The 17,502-nt window shown below is 39.8% G+C and overlaps 3 protein-coding genes across 3 annotated transcripts in view; 1 reads left to right on the top strand and 2 right to left on the bottom strand.

Annotated features, from left to right (window-relative positions):
- Positions 1–2,165: 2,165 nt before the first annotated feature.
- Positions 2,166–5,182, bottom strand: tmem205 (transmembrane protein 205). The gene is made up of 4 exons (XM_005926748.2): positions 5,050–5,182; positions 3,543–3,650; positions 3,291–3,454; positions 2,166–3,174 (listed from the first exon to the last, which is right to left on the bottom strand). Exons 2-4 carry the CDS (start codon positions 3,640–3,642, stop codon positions 2,872–2,874), a joined length of 567 nt encoding a protein of 188 aa, XP_005926810.1. The 5' UTR covers positions 3,643–3,650; positions 5,050–5,182; the 3' UTR covers positions 2,166–2,871.
- Positions 5,183–7,222: 2,040 nt separating this feature from the next.
- Positions 7,223–9,788, top strand: elof1 (ELF1 homolog, elongation factor 1). The gene is made up of 4 exons (XM_005926747.3): positions 7,223–7,310; positions 8,366–8,488; positions 8,560–8,630; positions 9,082–9,788. Exons 2-4 carry the CDS (start codon positions 8,373–8,375, stop codon positions 9,144–9,146), a joined length of 252 nt encoding a protein of 83 aa, XP_005926809.1. The 5' UTR covers positions 7,223–7,310; positions 8,366–8,372; the 3' UTR covers positions 9,147–9,788.
- Positions 9,789–11,750: 1,962 nt separating this feature from the next.
- cnn1b (calponin 1, basic, smooth muscle, b) overlaps positions 11,751–17,502 on the bottom strand; it is a 12,013-nt gene continuing 6,261 nt past the window's right edge. The window contains exons 2-7 of the mRNA XM_005926745.2: positions 15,537–15,658; positions 15,381–15,447; positions 14,321–14,458; positions 13,984–14,100; positions 13,526–13,669; positions 11,751–12,828 (exon numbers count right to left, since the gene is read on the bottom strand). Of these exons, the coding sequence (XP_005926807.1) occupies positions 12,583–12,828; positions 13,526–13,669; positions 13,984–14,100; positions 14,321–14,458; positions 15,381–15,447; positions 15,537–15,658 (834 nt within the window). The 3' untranslated portion in view covers positions 11,751–12,582. The remainder of the gene's footprint in view (positions 12,829–13,525; positions 13,670–13,983; positions 14,101–14,320; positions 14,459–15,380; positions 15,448–15,536; positions 15,659–17,502) is intronic.

Raw genomic sequence — 17,502 nt, 5'->3', positions numbered from 1 at the left:
GCATGGCAACACCCCCCAGTTCGCTGTGTAACCCTATTATATTTACATTAATTGTTTCCTTTTTTGTGAAAGAGGTGATACTTAGGTTATTTTTCTTTCCCCCAGAGAGTTTGATGATAACATCACTCTGCCCCAGCAGCTGTTGCACGTATGGAGATTAGAACTGGGGGTGGAAATAGCTAACTCCTCTTTGTTTAATGAATAATAAATCCCTGTACAAGCACCTTTAAAGGAGTACAGCAAGAGCCTACTATGAATGGATAACAAGCAAATCTTTATTTGCTTTATTTGTGGTCAGGCTTAAAGCTTACTGCTGTATTTTGTTCAATTGGTGCCAGTAAAATGATACTTTGTGGTTCTATGCTGAGTGCCAGACTGACTTGTCAAGGTATAGTGGGGGTGGGGGAGCCAAAGGTTCACCATGTAGTATTCACTGTAACCAAGATTCATCCTTCCAAACAATCACAGCCTTTCTGTGTCATTTTAAACTAAACTACCAGTAATGGGCTCCACAGCTAAGTGCATTTGGATTGCAAGCTTGGTGGCGTGAAGTACAGCTGAGTGTAAGAGAAGTGACATTTTTGTTACCCCCCCCCCCCATCCCCTTTTTTGTCCTGTGATTGACCCTTTAAGCTTATATACAAGATAAGATAAGATAAGATAAGATAAGATAAGATAAGCGATAAGATGAGAGATACAAATGAACCTGTTAAGTATAAGGATAGATAAGAATAGATACTCAACATTAGAAGAGAGCCTAAATGGTGCAAACACTGGCATCAGGAAAAATGTCCAGCAGCTATTATCACAAAACCTCAGTTAAGACGTGGAGCTTTGCTCATTTTTTTTTCTCTGGTGCACACTGCAGAAAACTTGATCATGTCTAAGGTGAAGCTGTGTGAGACCTGGCCCTTAATGCTTGTATCAAAGTGAGCAGCAGAATCCTTTGACAGATGGTTCTATTAGGAGCTCGGTGTTTTATGATGCATAGGTGCATTATCCATCACTGAAATCAGACAATTGCAAATTGGACCAATTTCTCCACAAGACATGATGGAATAAAGCAGCTTGAGACTTCTAGACTCATAATTAATTTAACACACTATATTACTGCAGGGCTGCACTGCAGTACCATCACGACTCCACAAACTAGCAGGCGTTTTCAGAATACCGACTGCAGTAGAGACTCTTACGTTCTCGGAAACAAATACAGACTCATTTCCTTGTGTGACTCAGGAATGAGGGAGGAATGGTTGGACCTGTCTGCTAGGAGGCCCCAACAATTCCTTTTGTTCTTAGCTTTTTTTTTTTGTTTTATTTTGCACACCCAGAGTTGAGGAATTTTAGCTGTTTTTAACATCGTGTGTTCATCCATATTCTCTGTGTCCAGCTTTTTTCCTCATACAAAGAATTCTTGTACCATTATTCACTTTTTGAGATAATCACTAACAGCTCTGTAACTGCATGAGAAATATTGAAGAGATCAGTGAATAAACCTCTTCCCTGGTTGAAAAAGGTTTATTTCCTGATTCCACTGCAGCAGATAACCTGATAGGCAGGTAAAGCTCTTACACTCCTCAAAAGGTTGGCATGTGTAGCTGTGCTGTTTCCTCAAGACTCTTTGACTAACTTCCTTGTTTATTTTGTGACGTGACTGCATGGCACATCAGTGTTTTAGTAAGATAAAACTGTATGCTCAACAGCAATTCTGCCAGTTTATACAATGCTGTTTTCATTGGGTTGGAAGAAAACATTAAAAACCTGATCACAGCCTTTAAAGGACCAACATTAATTGCATTGGGGACAAGGTAATTCATTTACTTTCAGCCTCTAGCCTATGCTTTTTATATTGAAATGATTTCACTACAGTCCATTAGTGCTCATATTCTAATAGCAATGGTGCCTCGCTTATCCTGTAGTTGGCCGGCAAAGCTCTGTTCCCCGCATCCAAGGCTGCTCTCCTCACAACCTGACGTGCATCACCGAGAATTTAATTAAAACCTGCTTATTCTAAAAGCAGGCACTGTCTGTTTGGCCTGGCTTTATTCATCCACAAGGAACACTTCTTCCTAAACCAATTCTTTGAAATAAGTGTTTGCTTTTAAAGCTTGTGTCACTAGGCCAAACACCAGAAAGACTTTGACATCACTCGGTTGATCCAAATGGAAGAATCAAAACAACACTTTAATCATCCAGTCATAGTTTTCATTAAACAGTGGTGACAAGTTTAAAATGCACTACAAAATCAAGAAAGTCATGGTGCACATGAAATAGCATTATGTTGTGTGCTACGATGGATCTGAAAGCTTTGTCCAAATATCGCCCCCTACTGGGGAGGGACGTGCATTGCTTCCATGTCGCTTGGTACTTTTCTTTGCTTTCTGAGAAATAAAACCAACTACATTAAAAAAAAAAAATACAAAAAATAAAATTATACAAGATAAAAAAAAACATATTTTGTAATCAAAAAGGTTAAGAGTGCTTAACTGACAGCAGTGAACAGCACATGATGAGTTCTGTATGCTCGCTGGAGATAGTTCTTGCACATAAGGACACTTGGGGCAGATAAAGTGATGCAGAATTCTCTGTAATTACATTTGCAAAATGTCACATACACTGCTATTTATGATTCACACTTCATATTCAACACTGATATGATAGAGAAAGAGTTGGCGAAATGATTTTTGTAAACTAAAGTATTTCCAATCCAAGTCGTATGAGTGTGTGTCCTAATCCTACTGTATCATAAAGTGATAAAAGAACCAACAAATCCTGCACATTTATCAGTGTTCTGAACCAGAAACACTGTTAGATAACAAAGTACAAAAGTGTGCACGGCATTTTGGTTCTTTAATAACTAAAACATTGTCTTTAAATGGTGGCTAAATTCAAAGCTGTGTAGACCAAATTAGTTGTGGTGCAGAGGAATCCTATCAGGTTGCAGAGGCTGGACAACCCATGGTAACTGCCAAACTTGCTCCTGTAGGCTTTGTACTTGGGATCCTGTTCTTTGAGCTTGGCGTAAGCCTCTTTCTGGCTGCCCAGGCCGATCTCTTCCCCGAGGTTGTGCTCCTTCTCTACCTCCCTCATCAAGAACATCAGCTCAGTGGTCTCTGGGCCAAACCACTGGGCGTTCAGACCTGCAGTGATCAGCGCCACGAAGAACAGAAGCATCTGGAAGATGAAAAGGGAAAGCTCGATGACGATTCACTCACAAAATGTTTAATTTTTTCTTTTTCCCAATCAAAAGTGCTCAGTTTTTTCATTCCTAGCAGCGTGTGATATTTCACCTGTACACTTTCATGCCACTCCAGCAACTCTCTGGGATGGTACACAGCATACACAGCCAGGCTGACAAAGTTACTTCCAAGCACGCAGTAGAAGTACACCGGGAAAAGCTTACTCTGCACCAGGCCGAAGGTGTGCCGAGTTACCTGCCGAATCAACACAAAGCCTGCAGGCACAGACGTTAAACACGGTGTCAAAACAGGAACGCATGCATTTTGTTGAAGCCATGCCTTGTTGCTCTGTGGCCCACTTACCTGCAATGAAGGAAACCCAAAGCTGCATGCCCCAGGTGAAAGAGAGAACCATGAGGTGCAACACTTTAACAAAATCTGTTGGCTCCCCCTCTGTCACCATGGTGTCACCTTTCAAAAGAGACAAGACATGCTGTGTGGGACAGTCCAGCCAAGGTGTTTGTTTTTCAGGTTTTATGAGTGAAATTCTAGTATTTTAACCATCTGCTACTCCGTGCTAAAGATAACATAACACTCCACCCTTGTTCAAATGAGGTCCTGGCTACAAAAAAAAAAAAATAAAGAGTTGGGCAAATTGCAAAGACTTAATTTTTTTCCCCCTTCTGATTTTATTAAAATTTATATTTAAAAAATGTATTCGAGCCCTTCGCTGTGCTACAAACCAAGTTTGCATTTGACTGAGATAATAAAACAGAAAAGACAACAATTCCAATAACAAAAATCTAAACAGTCTTATTTAGGATTTCTGCTGTATAAAAGCAGTCACAGACGCATGCTCATATGATCATACATGTCCCATATATGATCACAAATGTAGATGCAGCTTCTGGAAATCAATATACAGTGTTCTACAGCCCGAGTGTTTTACAGGTAAATCTCTTGCAGTACTGTACAAAAATGTTGCATCACCCCTCCTTTCTTTACAATGTTGCTTGGAAAATGGGAAATGTGTTTAACGGTTACCTTCTAGGTTGTTTTGGGGAAATTATAGAAATAATGCAAAAACAGATCTGTACAACTCTAACAAGCTTGAAAGTCAATATTTTATTCTTCAAAACAGTCTGAATTCTCTTATCATTTCTTTAAGTAGTCTTCCAAAATAGTTCTCCAGACTTCTCCAAGGACATTCACAGCTCCTCTGTGGATATTGGCTGTCTTTTGTACTGTTATTTGTCAAGATGATCCCTTACTGCTTTAATAATGCTGAGCAACAGTTTCTGGAGAACTATTGCTCAAGACCACTTAAAATAAATAAATAAATAAATAAATATTCTAAGAAAGTATGACTCATTGAAAGCAAATGTATAAACATACAACTGGGCATCGCATTCATTTTATAATATATTGTTAGGTTTTCTTTTTTTGAGCTATAAAGTCCAAGGCTCTGGAGGAGTCCAAACATTCATCCGTGATAATGAAATTGCGCCAGAGAGATAAATGTGTCATTTGAGGGTGGTTCTCCACATACGCAGCAGACCTGATAAAGTCCACAGATTACGATATGGCAGGAGAGGCAGAGCAGGAACAATACATATCAGAGTATACTGACAAATGAGCAGCCCGAATGCAAAAGTTCCTTAAAAGACATCGATAAAGAACACAACACGGCAGAGAAGCAGGCAGCATGTCCTCTGATAACAGCAGGCAAAAGTCTAACGTTATGTCAAGCTAGCCAGGTTTAGCCTCAGAGCTGACAAACAGTTGCTTAAGTTTTATATTAGCGGCGGTGCTGGCTTTGTTTTGGACCTCATTGTGACAGGTACAAGCGCTTACTACTTGTTACACAAACCTGCACTTAGCTGTTTTCCTTTCCTCTGCGTTATTCCGAATGAAAAGGACCAACTAATAATGTCAATGGACTCCAAGTTTCAGCGGGTCATCAGGCGCTTCCTCTGTCTACTTATCTTGCCTGCAGGTCCCGCCCCTCCACCGAAGACGAGCCAATGGTAGTCTATGAAAATGAACATTTTATGATATGCGTGTTAATCATTGGTTCCCCTGTGATGTTTACATTCAGGGCCCCTCCCCTGTACTTACCCGCTACTCAAGTGTGCCCTGCAGATGTTGGGAGGATGATTAGACCAGCGTAATCTGCAGGTTTTTGGTTAGCTCAAAAAACGTCAGTTTAAAAATAAATTTAGCAGTTACTGAACTTGCACTACAATATAGATGTATCAGTTGTTTTTTATATATTTTTAATCAACTGATTTATTTATTTATTCATAGAATAATTATTAAAGGCCATAGTGGATTGAAGATTTACTATCTAATCTGTGCACAGTGCGTGTATAATCATTCTTTTGTAACTTTGGAAGCAAGAAATAACAGAATCTTCCTTTTACAGTTCACATATTAAAATTATAGTGGACGTAACTTTAGCCACTGGTGTATGGATCAGTATGATACGTAGCTTTTGATAACAGAGAAGATGTTGACTTTCTGTTTTGGTTTTTCTGTAAAATTGAATAGCAATTTATGCAGCTTGATTGAGTGGGTGTTCCCCAGTTTTCTGTGTAACACTATTAGGGATATTATGTTGGACAATTTGTGAAGCAGTTTGATCTGAGAGTTTGTCCTTGCAACCCAATGCAAGGACGTTTAAATAATTTTTAAACGAATTTGAGACAGGAAGTCAAATATTTAATAACCATAATCAGTTATTTCCACAGAAGACAAGTGATTTCATACAGGGAAATTATTTACTGTCAGTTTGGACACAAACCTTGCTGTGGCTCATACAGAATTTGATGATTATGCACTCTTTAGTAACCACTTACCTCCAATTTATTAGTCATATGGTCAGGCATTATTAAACCTTCTTACATACTTTCACATTTTCTTTGCAGTAGTGTTCAACACCCTTTGGAGGATGTAATGTGTAATGTTTTCTCAGAGTACATTTTGATTGGAGTGCTTTCATGAGTACTGGAGTGCTTTTTAAATTAAAAAAACCTACTTTTATTTAAGGACACTTTTCAGCACCAGGAGAGCACTGCAAAGTAATCTGTAGAAGGTGCTGTGGCATAGGGGGTTAAAATGCAAAGAGGAGATGCTGGGTGCAAATCCCAGCAGCGCCACACAGTTAATATCATGTTCTACGTAAGTGAAAAGTTACTTTACTGATTCATATACAGAACTATATGATCTACAGTAGTCTACATATGTGATGTCAAAGTCATTTTACCACATGATTTTACCATCATCTCGACCAATGAAACACCTCTTTCTATTACAAAAGCTTTAATCACGGGGATATTCTAATATCAGAAAAAGAAGTGCAATTTAGACATTTTTCTACATGACGGAGAAATTGCTGTGGTTGATTCTGCTCATCTGTACGTAGCGCTTTAAGTGGGAAAAACGTTTCGTAACTCATCCAAGTGACTTCTTCAGCCTCAGCTGACTGAAGGTTTCCCTCAACCCTATAAACAGCAGTGATTGAAAGTGATTGAAAGAAATCTGCGAGCATGATTGCAGTTGGGATTAAACTGCAACAAATAAATATGTAAAACTACAGAAAATCTGCTGATTTCTTATAACCTAGGTGGTCCTTTGTAAAACTGAAAGTAGTTCTAATTCATGTAAAATGTCATTTTTATACTGTGGACCCAACATTTCTAGAGTAGATAAAAACAAAAAACCCCAAAAAACCAAAAAAACTTTTCTGCCATTTAAGTATTTATCTATTATTTAATTACGGTGGTGTGGTTTTAATGATCACGGTGGGGTGTGTTTATCAGGAGGGAAAGCTGTAAAATTTACGAAAATACAGGTACAAGTCCAAAATTTCAGCCCTCCTTCACATTTTACAAAGCAGTCCAGAGTCCTTTGTTGGCCCGGTTGTTGAGTCCGGGGCAGTTTGATGTCCCTAATCTACAGTATCAGCTTGTTTATCAATCTGGAGGCAGATCCACTATTGGACCCCCAGAAGACAGCCAATCAAAAGCCTGACCAAACTCCCACCTAACCAATCAGAAGCGTCCTCAGTGAGACGCTGCATCTGTACCAAGTTGAAGAGCGGAGCATCCTCTGCCGAAAGACATCTCGTTGGTAAGACAACCGTCCCGTCGTCGCTCAAATGTCAAAAGCTGTAGTGCAGAGAAGCGCACTTTGTGTTTACCGGTTACCTTCTAGGTTGTTTCGGAAAGCAACTTTTTGCGTCAGTCAGAATCCTCCTACATGACAGCATCATGTTAGCGCGTTAGCTGCTAACATATAGCGGTAGCTTTTTGGCGTTTATAGAGCGAGCATCTCCGCATCCCCTCTGTTATTATTTTAGCTCTTTGGAGGAGTGTCCACACCTCGAAGCTATGACTATAATAAAACACATTTCAGGTTTTGTTTACACATTGGCAACAGCGTTGGTTATCTTTTCTAAGATATTTTAAGTAACCCACATCTCGTGGCAGTCATTGTTTTGGAAAATAAACCTTTACTGATAAGCAGCTGCGTGCTGGGATTGCACTGTCTGCTGTGTTAACAGTAAGCTCTGTAAGTGATGGGTTAGAGCCGTCTCTGTTTAGTACAATATGTGAAAGATTCATGTTGTGTTAAAATAATCGGAAAAACGAGTTTCCTGTGGGGACATTTTAAACGAATGTACACTCAGGTCTAGCAAACAACTTGGAAATTCGGAGAAGTTTTAGTCCAAGACTTTCTCTAAAAAAATAATCTATAGCAGATGAAAGTAAATAATTGATTGCAATTTTAATCAACATTTCAAGTTCGTGTTTTGTATTATGGTTTTTGCTAATCTTAGCTGCTCATATGGGATAGTAACTAATAGTTGCTGTCTACTTATACTAGTCAGAAAAGTTGTTTTATAACAGCCATACTTGCAACAATGCAGATAAAGTGTTTATATACTGTGTGACTATGTTGAATATAAAAACACACCAAGCAATAAAATTGTATGAGATCAATGTAAAGGCGCATAAACACAACTTCAAAGTCCATGTGAGTGCAAGACACCACTGCAGTGACTAGTCAGATAACATGGATCACATAAGTTAGGCAGGACACACAGATACATGTCTAAGAAAATCTTCTAAACGAAATGGAATGTGAAAGCGTAATGGAAACACCTGTGTTTTTTTTGTCTACAGAGATATAATGGGCCGCAGAAAGTCAAAAAGAAAGCCACCTCCCAAGAAGAAAATGACAGGTAACCTGGACACCCAGTTCACTTGCCCTTTTTGCAATCACGAGAAATCCTGCGATGTCAAAATGTAAGTATCGCTCCAAATTCTTGAAACATTCATGCATCGGGGACATCCTGCCTAAAGTAACTGTCTCCTAGGGAACGAACCCGCAACACTGGAATTATATCCTGCAGCGTTTGCTTGGAGGAGTTTCAGACTCCCATAACATGTATCCTTTTAATCAACAAAAGATGCTGCTTGCTGCCAGGGATGTTTGATTTTGCCTTTTATTTAGAAGTATATTTCAAAAAGTATTAACTCTCCGAGGTCTAAGTTATCAGAGGTGGTTACTCGACCCCAACTTTATATTTTGGGAAAAGGGAAAACATACTTTTTTTTTTAAAACTAATCACTTGAACGATTACTTTCTTTGTTCTCTGGCTGCCGTGACTTGTGACGCAGACATGTGATTGCATAGAGTTAGGGTTGGGTTTGTCCGTGATGATGACTTAGACCTCGGAAGGTTAAATCCACTCTGCACTTGAATACAGTTCTGGATGCACATGCACATAAAGTACTTTCATTTAAAGTAATACATTTAAGGATTGATCAACTTTGATGCAGCATGTGTGTGTTGAATTTTTGAGCACTTGGTTTGGTCCTTAACCTTTTCTCAATAGATCTGTCCGAGCCGGTGGACGTCTACAGTGACTGGATCGATGCCTGTGAAGCAGCCAACCAGTAGTGTTCCTAACTGACCTTCTAACCTCAATTTCTGCTTCTTGAAGTAATTCCTGTTGAGCTAGCACAATGTAGCAAACATTTTGTTTTTCTCTTGAGTCACCTGGTGTTCTTAGTTCCTTTTAGGTTTGTTTTTTTCTTGCTGATTATGACACATTACTCTGGCTGGGCCAGAGTGTGGCCATGTTCTTCTGACAGTAACATGTAGCTATAAAAAGATCAATGTAAATGTTTTCATATCTTATGTTGGTGAACTATTGTAGGACTTAACCTTCCCTTCTTTCGGACCAAATTGTTATATAATAGTTTAAAATATAACCTATGAAATATATATATCTCTTCTCTTAGATCATTTCAAAGATTTATTTAGCATCTAGATGTTGACATATTTAGATTCTGGTGACACAATCAGAATAACTTTTGTCACATGTAGATTTTCTTTATTTTTTCCCCAACTGTGTCACTATTGCACTGAAAACATTTTTTTCCTTTTGGACCAATTTATATTTTTACTGCTAGATTTTCCTTAAAAAACAAACAAACAGACAAAAACAAAATCACTTCATGTATCTCTCGTACACTACTTTGATGTATTTGTGTACTTCAAGTTGCTGACAGTAGTAAGAAAATAAAGTCACGAAAATGCTTTGTGTGTTTTTATTGCACAAAGGTTTATGAATGTTTCATGTTTAGTGAAAAGCATATTGATAAAGAAACCAGGAGCCAGCATGTCAGGGTGAAATGTTAAGGAATCTGTACTTGTCAGTGCCAGTATCAGCGCGTTAGTGATGATGAAAAATTAATATGCCATTTAAAAAAAACAAAAAAAACCACTACATTCTTAGCTAGATTGTAAAGCTTGTACAACACTAGATGGCACACCTCTACAACTTATAAATCATGGAAGCTTTTGAATGATGGGGAGCTGAGAGGAGAAAAAGCATGCACCACTTTCTGTAATCCAAAGCCAGTCTGAAAGCCAGACAGCTGAAAGTAGCAAACAGTTTGAAATTGAGCTCAAACGGGATTTAAATGTTCTCGGGTTATTTCGCCCCAACAATCTCCAGCACGTAATGCTGCCAGATTTGCCCCTCAGATCGAACAATTCGACTGAACCTGAAGGCCACTTCCTCTTTCATGCTGTTTTTGAGTGCATTAATGGTTAATGGGAAGAGTACAAGGGCGGCACGGTGGTTAGCACTGTTGTCACACAGCAAGAAGGTCCTGAGTTCAATTCCACCATCAGGCCGGGGTCTTTCTGTGTGGAGTTTGCATGTTCTCCCCGTGTTTGCGTGGGTTCCCTCCGGGTACTCCGGCGTCCTCCCACTGTCCAAAGACATGCAGCTTGTGGGGATAGGTTAATTGGATAATCCAAATTGTCACTAGGTCTGAATGTGTGAGTGTGAATGGTTGTCTGTCCCTGTGTGTTGGCCCTGCGACAGACTGGCGACCTGTCCAGGGTGTACCCCGCCTCTCGCCCTATGACAGCTGGGATAGGCTCCAGCGCCCCCCGCGACCCTGAAAAGGATAAGCGGAAGCGGATGGATGGATGGGAAGAGTACATACAATAGCTAACTTAACTTATTAAAGGCACGCCCATCTTTGATGGGTAGGTTCTTCGTGTGATGAAGAGGTGATAGCTGTGTTATCCACCTGCTAAACTATTTATTTATTAAAAATAACAGTCTTGGTGCTTATACAAACTGTGCTCTGTGTGTGTGTGTATATATAGACTGTTTTGTTTTGGACAGCAGTCCTAGTTTGCAGCAGTCGTTTTGACATAAAAATAGTAGGGTAGCAGACCTAGCCAACAGTTCTGTCCAAACTGACCTTAGTGAGGTTATCTAGAGAGCATATTCTCACTTTTCCATCACATGTATGATTTTATTTAAACTGGGATTAAAAAAAACAAAAAAAACAAAAGAAATCTTTAAAAGTTTAAAATGTAAGCAAGAAATTTAACTTGCTTATACAAGCAGACACCCTGTGCACATATCATGAACCCTGTGATAGGCAGTGGGACCTCTAGCTTTACAAATAACGTTACATTCAAGACATTCGGTGGGTTAGACAGTATGTTGCAGAAGCTTTAAAAATTCTGCATATTTGTCATGACTCACATAAGGATATATCTGCAAGCGCATGGGTCTGCTTTGCTGTTGCTTTTCACAGCCAGTGGTGGACAAAAAATAAATAATACTTCATTATAGGTCCTGCTTATGAAAAATATCCCCCTGTGTGTGGTAAACTGTATCTGTGTTTTATTCTTTAAGTATAGCTAATAAATATATGACATAAAAAGGAAAACACTATCTGGACTGTACAGCAGGAGTGTCATCAAATGGAAAATATTTAAGTTTAGGTGCTCGAATGTGTAACTAATTGTTCGGGCATCATTCCAACACTGGTGGCGCGTGGCCAGGTAGAAGTGCAACAGTAAAGCTAAAGTTCCCCAAAAGTCGAAATATTACAGGACTATTTTTTGCAGTGCAAAAACAACTGGTGACCACGTACCAAACTTCAATCTGGATACCACCACACCTGCACGTACTCCTTTATAAAAACCAGTGCACCGTGTCTCTCAGAACCTTTTTTTTAAAAAAAAAAAAAAAAAAAAAAAAAGACTTTCTCAGTAAACAAACTCTGAAATGCTCCACAACAAGCCATGTAAATGAGCCCTGCAAAAATGGCACAATGGGTAATTTAGCAGACTTAACATGACTATTGGTTAGCGCAGGTGCTTGCGGTGAAAAAAAAGAAAGAAAAGAAAAGCAATGTCCGCACAAAAGCTGCGCATCGCGATCAGTCTGTGGACCCAGAGCTTGTGTGTCATCCAAAGGAGTGGTATCCTGGAGCCTGCAGAGCTCTTAATGTGGACGTGTTCCAACTGGGTCGAAGTTCAATAGCACCAACTTGTTTGCCCTCCAGGAACTTTGCATATTTTGCTTCATTATGTTCAAACTGGACTGGCTACACGGGGGTAAAAAAAAAAAAATTTCTAAATTACGATGCAAGTATAAAAAGCTTTAGGGAAAAAAAAAAACAAAAAAAAAAACAAAACAAAAGACTATAAATTGCAAAAGATCAAAAAGTCTCCACTTCAGAGCGTGGTTATTTTTAGCTGTAACAATAACATCATTAACTAGAGCGACTGAACTTGGCCACCACATTTTTTTGTGACGGAAGGTCAGTGTAAACACATTTCTTCTCTTTTACTCACGGAAAGCCAAACAATAAGCTGAAGAGTCAAAAACTTGTTTATAAAAGACGGGAAATGAAGCAGACAATGACGTCAATCGATCTGAAAGGTCTGATCGTCGCAAGGACAGTCGCAGCTGGCTGTCTAAAGTAAAAGCGAAAAAAAAGGGGTGAGGGGGTGGGGGTTGGGTTGGGGTGAGGGAGAGGGAGAGGGAGGATGCTGCTGTCCATGGTTTTTCCCCTTAGTCAGAGTACTGGTTGTAGCCATCAAACTCCACCTCGCTCCCGTTGTTGCAGTTGGCCTCAGTGGGGTTGATGCAGTACTTGTTGTCGTAGACTTGGCGGGGCAGGCCATAAGTGGTCATGCCCTGTTGAGAGGCCCCTTTGTTGGTGCCCATCTGCAGAGAGATTGTGGTGGTGTCACAGTCCTCCAGCTTCAGGTTCTTGTCAAAAATATGCCTCCTGGTTCCTGGAGCCGTCATGCCGGACTGTAGCAGAGAAAAGCAAGATGGAGGGCGCAGCGGTGTAAATACACTATACCGTTGCATTCATGACAGAGATGTGTTAACAAATCCAAAGAATCCACCAAAACTAATGAAGTGATCTGAGCAATCAATTTCTCTATATCTCAGCCTGACGTGTCTTAGTCCTCCAAATGCTATTAAAAAACACAGTCAACAAGCATGAGGATGTGACTCACTAAGTGTCCTTATAATAAGATAGTCCAGTCAGAACCACATTAGTCAAAGAAAGAACAGTCATCAAATCTGTGATATGACTGTTTGGAGCTCCATGTATATGCACAAAAAGGCAAATGAGGGAGGGCAGTACTGGCAACAGATGTGCAATCACTTAGATCGGACACAGTATGAAATGTAGGAGCTGAGGATGGAGGTGGGTTGCAAAGTGGCTTGCAGGAGTGCAGCAACTATGGTTAGACTAAACCCTGTCAGATCAACTCAAGTTGCAGTTTCACCTAACATGTTTCTAATGTGTCTTTTTAATAAGTGTATATATTTTGTGTAATAACATTTTATTTCTTTGATGCAACAATAAAAGGGATTTTGTTCATTTCAAGATACATTTTAAAAACGATAATACATACTAACCATGCTAGAGCTATATCGCCAAGAAACTGTGGTGAACAAGTGTTACTTTAGTCTAAAATTATACATCTCTTCCCACCTGGCTGGCTCCCTTGTTGGTGCCCATCTGTAGGCTGATAGTAGATTGGTCAGGGGTGTCCATGCCTATTTTGGCATCATACAAATGGCGTCGTGTCCCGTAAGAGGTCATGCCCTTTTGACTGGCAAACTGGTTAGTGCCCATCTAAATACAGAGGAAAACGACAGGATTTACATGACATGCAATGTAGTTGCCACGGTTATTCTTTGGAGTGTCTCCAAAAACATCACACTTTAGGATCACATATGAGGTGTGGTTATTGATCGGTCCATTCCTGTTCCTTGTTTGTTGTTAAAAAGTTGAAAAGACTGTTTGGGGAATATTCATTCAGCAAGAATCCAGCAGGGGGCACAATAACAACACACTGAGAACAGGCTTGGCCAGCAGAACAACACTGCACCATGACAGCTTGGCCATAACACAGTACATTACACGTTTAGCCCTTTTGCCACTCTGACCTGCAGGCCTATGATGTTACGTCCCTCCCTGAGCTTCTCGGGAGCGAAGCGCCGCTGCTGTTTCTCTGCGTACTTCACGCCTATATCGTACTTCGAGTGGAAACCTTTGGACTTGGCCTGAGAGACAGAAGTGGTGGTGACAGAAAGGAAAAATGGTGGTAATAAGAAAGCACTTTTCATACCCACATTGCTTTTATTAGATCCATGCTGTTGCTATGGAAATCTAAGCAAAAAAAAAAAAAAAAAAAAAGTATCAAGATCAAATAATAATGTGCAGCCAGTGGTGATTTCAGCGAGATGCCGACGTATGTGAATGTGTGTGCACCGCCGCCCTCACCATTCCAGCCAGAGCGATGAGTGTGCACTGGACCTGAGTGTGGTTGACATTCTCAAACAGATCGTTGGCCTCAAAGATGTCGTGTGGCTTCAGGCCGTACTCCGTGATGGCTCGGACGAAATTCCCTATGTTTTCCAGCTGAGAGAAAGAGCAAGAATACAGGCTGGAATAAGATCTTTTGGGCATTTATACATGCCTGGATATATTGGCAGAACAATGGTACTGGCCAGTCTGGCCCTGCTGACAGCTGTCAGCCCATTTGCTATCGGCAAATAGTGACATTCAGCAAAATTCAGAATGTCCAAAAATAATGTAATAAAAGATCTGAAAGGTCCTTTAATTTTTTTTTTTAAAACTAGATTTCTTTGTTTCCCCTGGTACAAATGATGGGATACAAACAATACAAACAAACAAAAGCAACAATGAAAATATCTATCAGCATATCAACCAAATTATTATTATTTTAAACTCTTATGTTACCGGCCCAGAATTTCATAAGCAATGCATGCCTTTTACAAACTGTCTGAGTAGATCCTGTGTTTTTCTTCCTAGAATAAAACCTTGCATAGCAACAGAAAAAATCTGTGACGGTTGCCATCTTGTAACACAAGAAGCTCTGCAGTTTCAGAAATGATCTTATTCGCCTTTTTTTGTGATCTCATGTCGGAACTGAGGCTACAGCTCGTGGGCAGTCAGCTTACCTTGGCACCAGGGCCAAGTATTAAGATTCAAGCTCAATAACTTTTGCTAAATATTGACTCTCGATTTGCGCCCATGCCCTTGGAGAGTGCGACTGTGTGACGGTCTGTGTGCATGTGCGGCAGTGTCAATATCACAGCGAGAACTTTCTGAATTGCGTTTTAATCAACGCTTAAGAGCTCTGTTTGCTTTTTCCTGGTCCAATACTAGGCTAATAAAAGCTGTGCTAAGATGAGCCTCATTTGATATGGAAGCTACTTTATGGAAGGTAAATAAAAGTCTTTGTTGTCAGTGCCAGTGCGGGAGACGAGTTCCACTCGGTGTGGAAAACAGGCCTGAGTTTTGAGAGCTGGAGCATTACCTGGTGCCAGTTTTGACTGGAGTGGTTGATCTTTTTCACAGAGCCCGGCTGGAGAGCATTTATGAGCCTACAAAAAGACAGAGCGAGAGAGAGATTTGAAGAAAGTTCCTGCTTTTAAAAAACAAAACAAAAACAAGGTGGCGTCCATCCACTCACTCGCACAATAGTACTCCATCTTTCAGGCTATCCATGAAGCTGTCCCCGGTCCTTTTGCCAGTCACATCTTCAATCCACAGTCTCAGCTCCTCTTCCTTATGTGGGTCATATTTTCCTGCAAGCTGAGAAGCAGAACAGAGCAGAGATGATCGCTCAAACATGATATGAATTTAGATTTTTTCTGGTTTTATTGATTCAAAACAGTAAGACATTAAATAATTAAATAAATAAAAATAAGACAGCTTCCCCTTTTATGGGCCCTGTAGAAGAACAAAGAGGCATTAATGTGTGTCTACAGTGAAATAATATCCAGTGGATCATATATACATTAAACATTTATATTGTATTTAGTGCGTATTAGACTGTGCCTGCTCTGACCAGAACAATGTATCTGTGTACAAGCTGTAAATATTCATCTAAGACAATGTTCTCCAGGCACGCTGAGATAGTGCAAGGACATGGGTATTAGAAGCCTCCGTTTAGTCTTGGGACCTAGTTAAAACAAGGTCCAGTTTCAATCTCACCCAGGAGCAAAACTGTAAAACATCCAAACAAAATACACAAAAAAGCAGAGCAAAATAAAGAAAAGCCACTTTGCAAGTGATACCATTTCAAATTATGCAGTGCTAGAAGGGCTTAATTATATTTCCTCATTCAGCGGGTCATGTTGGGGGTTACTGCATAGGGTCTGCTTTGCAGCATAGTTTTATTTCCCCCCCCCATCAGGTTTCTACTTCATCTGCTGGGCAACTTCTCTCCTCAAGAGACTGCCAACTGTTGCATAGTGTTCAGAAAAATGTTATACAATTCACAACAAATTTTTACTTTTTGTAAACTGATTCAACTTAAGATTATTGTAGACTAAATCTAATGATATTTAGTCAACCAAAACTAAAAGAATTTAAAAGCCTAAATTATGACTCAAAGAATTTAACAGTTCAGTCAAAAGACTAAAACTAAATCAAAACTGACACTGGTCGAGTCCTCCATTAACACAAAGAAGCCTTGATGTCTACAAATCTATGGGAAAACGGTGGCTGGGTTTCCTTGACTTATGACCTCCATAAACACTTTTTCCATGAGAATATGGTTCCAATTGCTTGTTTCCAAGTCTTATGGAACATATAGTGAAGTCCAAATATTGTCAGAAAGAGTGATAAAACATGCCACACTTAAAGGCAGACCTGCTTTGTGACTGACAAGTTGCTGTGATGTGTGTTTGAGAAGCTAAAAGTTACTGCACAATCAGAGCCAAAATACTCAGACTTTAAGATGAGACTTCAACCAGTGCTGACGTCACAGCGGCACGAGTTTGTCTTTTATGTACACTCAACTCTAGAAAATATCAAATAAAATGTATTAGAAGAACATCTAGTCTTTAAATTTGAGAAATCTTCAGCAGACTGCATGTGCCACTCAACTAGTCATATATTTGTGTCTCCATGTAGACGTGTGGAGAGACAGAAATATGTGTAAAAATCTCAAGTCACCTCTCATGTCTTTATATTTTTCTGGGAAAATGGCTGCTGCAATTTATTGAAGCATGCAAACATAAAGAAAAATGCTGTATATATGGCAACGTTTGTACAATTCTAACAAGCTTGAAAGTCAACTTTTGGTATGACTACCATTCTTCAATATAGCCTGATCTCTCTTAGGCAGCTTTCTATAATTTCTTTAAGTAGGCTTCAGGAATAGTTCTCTAGGCTTCTTGAAGGACATTTAAAGCTCTTTTTTGATGTTAGCTGCCTTTTGTTCCATTCACTGTCAAATTGATCCCACATTGCTTCAATAATGTTGACATCCCGGCTCTTGGGAGGCGAGTGCCTAAGTGATAAAGTTCTCTAGTGTGTGTGTGTGTGTGTGTGTGTGTGTGTGTGTGTGTGTGTGTGTGTGTGTGTGTGTGTGTGTGTGTGTGTGTGTGTGTGTGTTTTTACTGCATTCACAGTGTCTTTGGGAGCATTGT

This window comes from Haplochromis burtoni, unplaced genomic scaffold, assembly GCF_018398535.1.
Source record: "Haplochromis burtoni strain Fernald_Lab_line unplaced genomic scaffold, NCSU_Asbu1 Contig_45, whole genome shotgun sequence".
In the NCBI taxonomy this organism is placed as follows: Eukaryota; Metazoa; Chordata; class Actinopteri; order Cichliformes; family Cichlidae; genus Haplochromis; species Haplochromis burtoni.
Note: the sequence above shows the minus strand (reverse complement) of the source record. Positions and strands in the feature narration are given on the sequence as shown.

Excerpts from the sequence above, each read along its gene's own strand:
- tmem205 (XM_005926748.2), bottom strand. The coding sequence starts at position 3,642 with ATGGTGACAGAGGGGGAGCCAACAGATTTTGTTAAAGTGTTGCACCTC. Across the intron at positions 3,455-3,542 it reads TTGGGTTTCCTTCATTGCAG|GCTTTGTGTTGATTCGGCAG; the intron begins GTAAGTGGGCCA and ends CTGTGCCTGCAG. Across the intron at positions 3,175-3,290 it reads AGTGGCATGAAAGTGTACAG|ATGCTTCTGTTCTTCGTGGC; the intron begins GTGAAATATCAC and ends TTCATCTTCCAG.
- elof1 (XM_005926747.3), top strand. The coding sequence starts at position 8,373 with ATGGGCCGCAGAAAGTCAAAAAGAAAGCCACCTCCCAAGAAGAAAATG. Across the intron at positions 8,489-8,559 it reads AAATCCTGCGATGTCAAAAT|GGAACGAACCCGCAACACTG; the intron begins GTAAGTATCGCT and ends ACTGTCTCCTAG. Across the intron at positions 8,631-9,081 it reads GTTTCAGACTCCCATAACAT|ATCTGTCCGAGCCGGTGGAC; the intron begins GTATCCTTTTAA and ends TTTTCTCAATAG.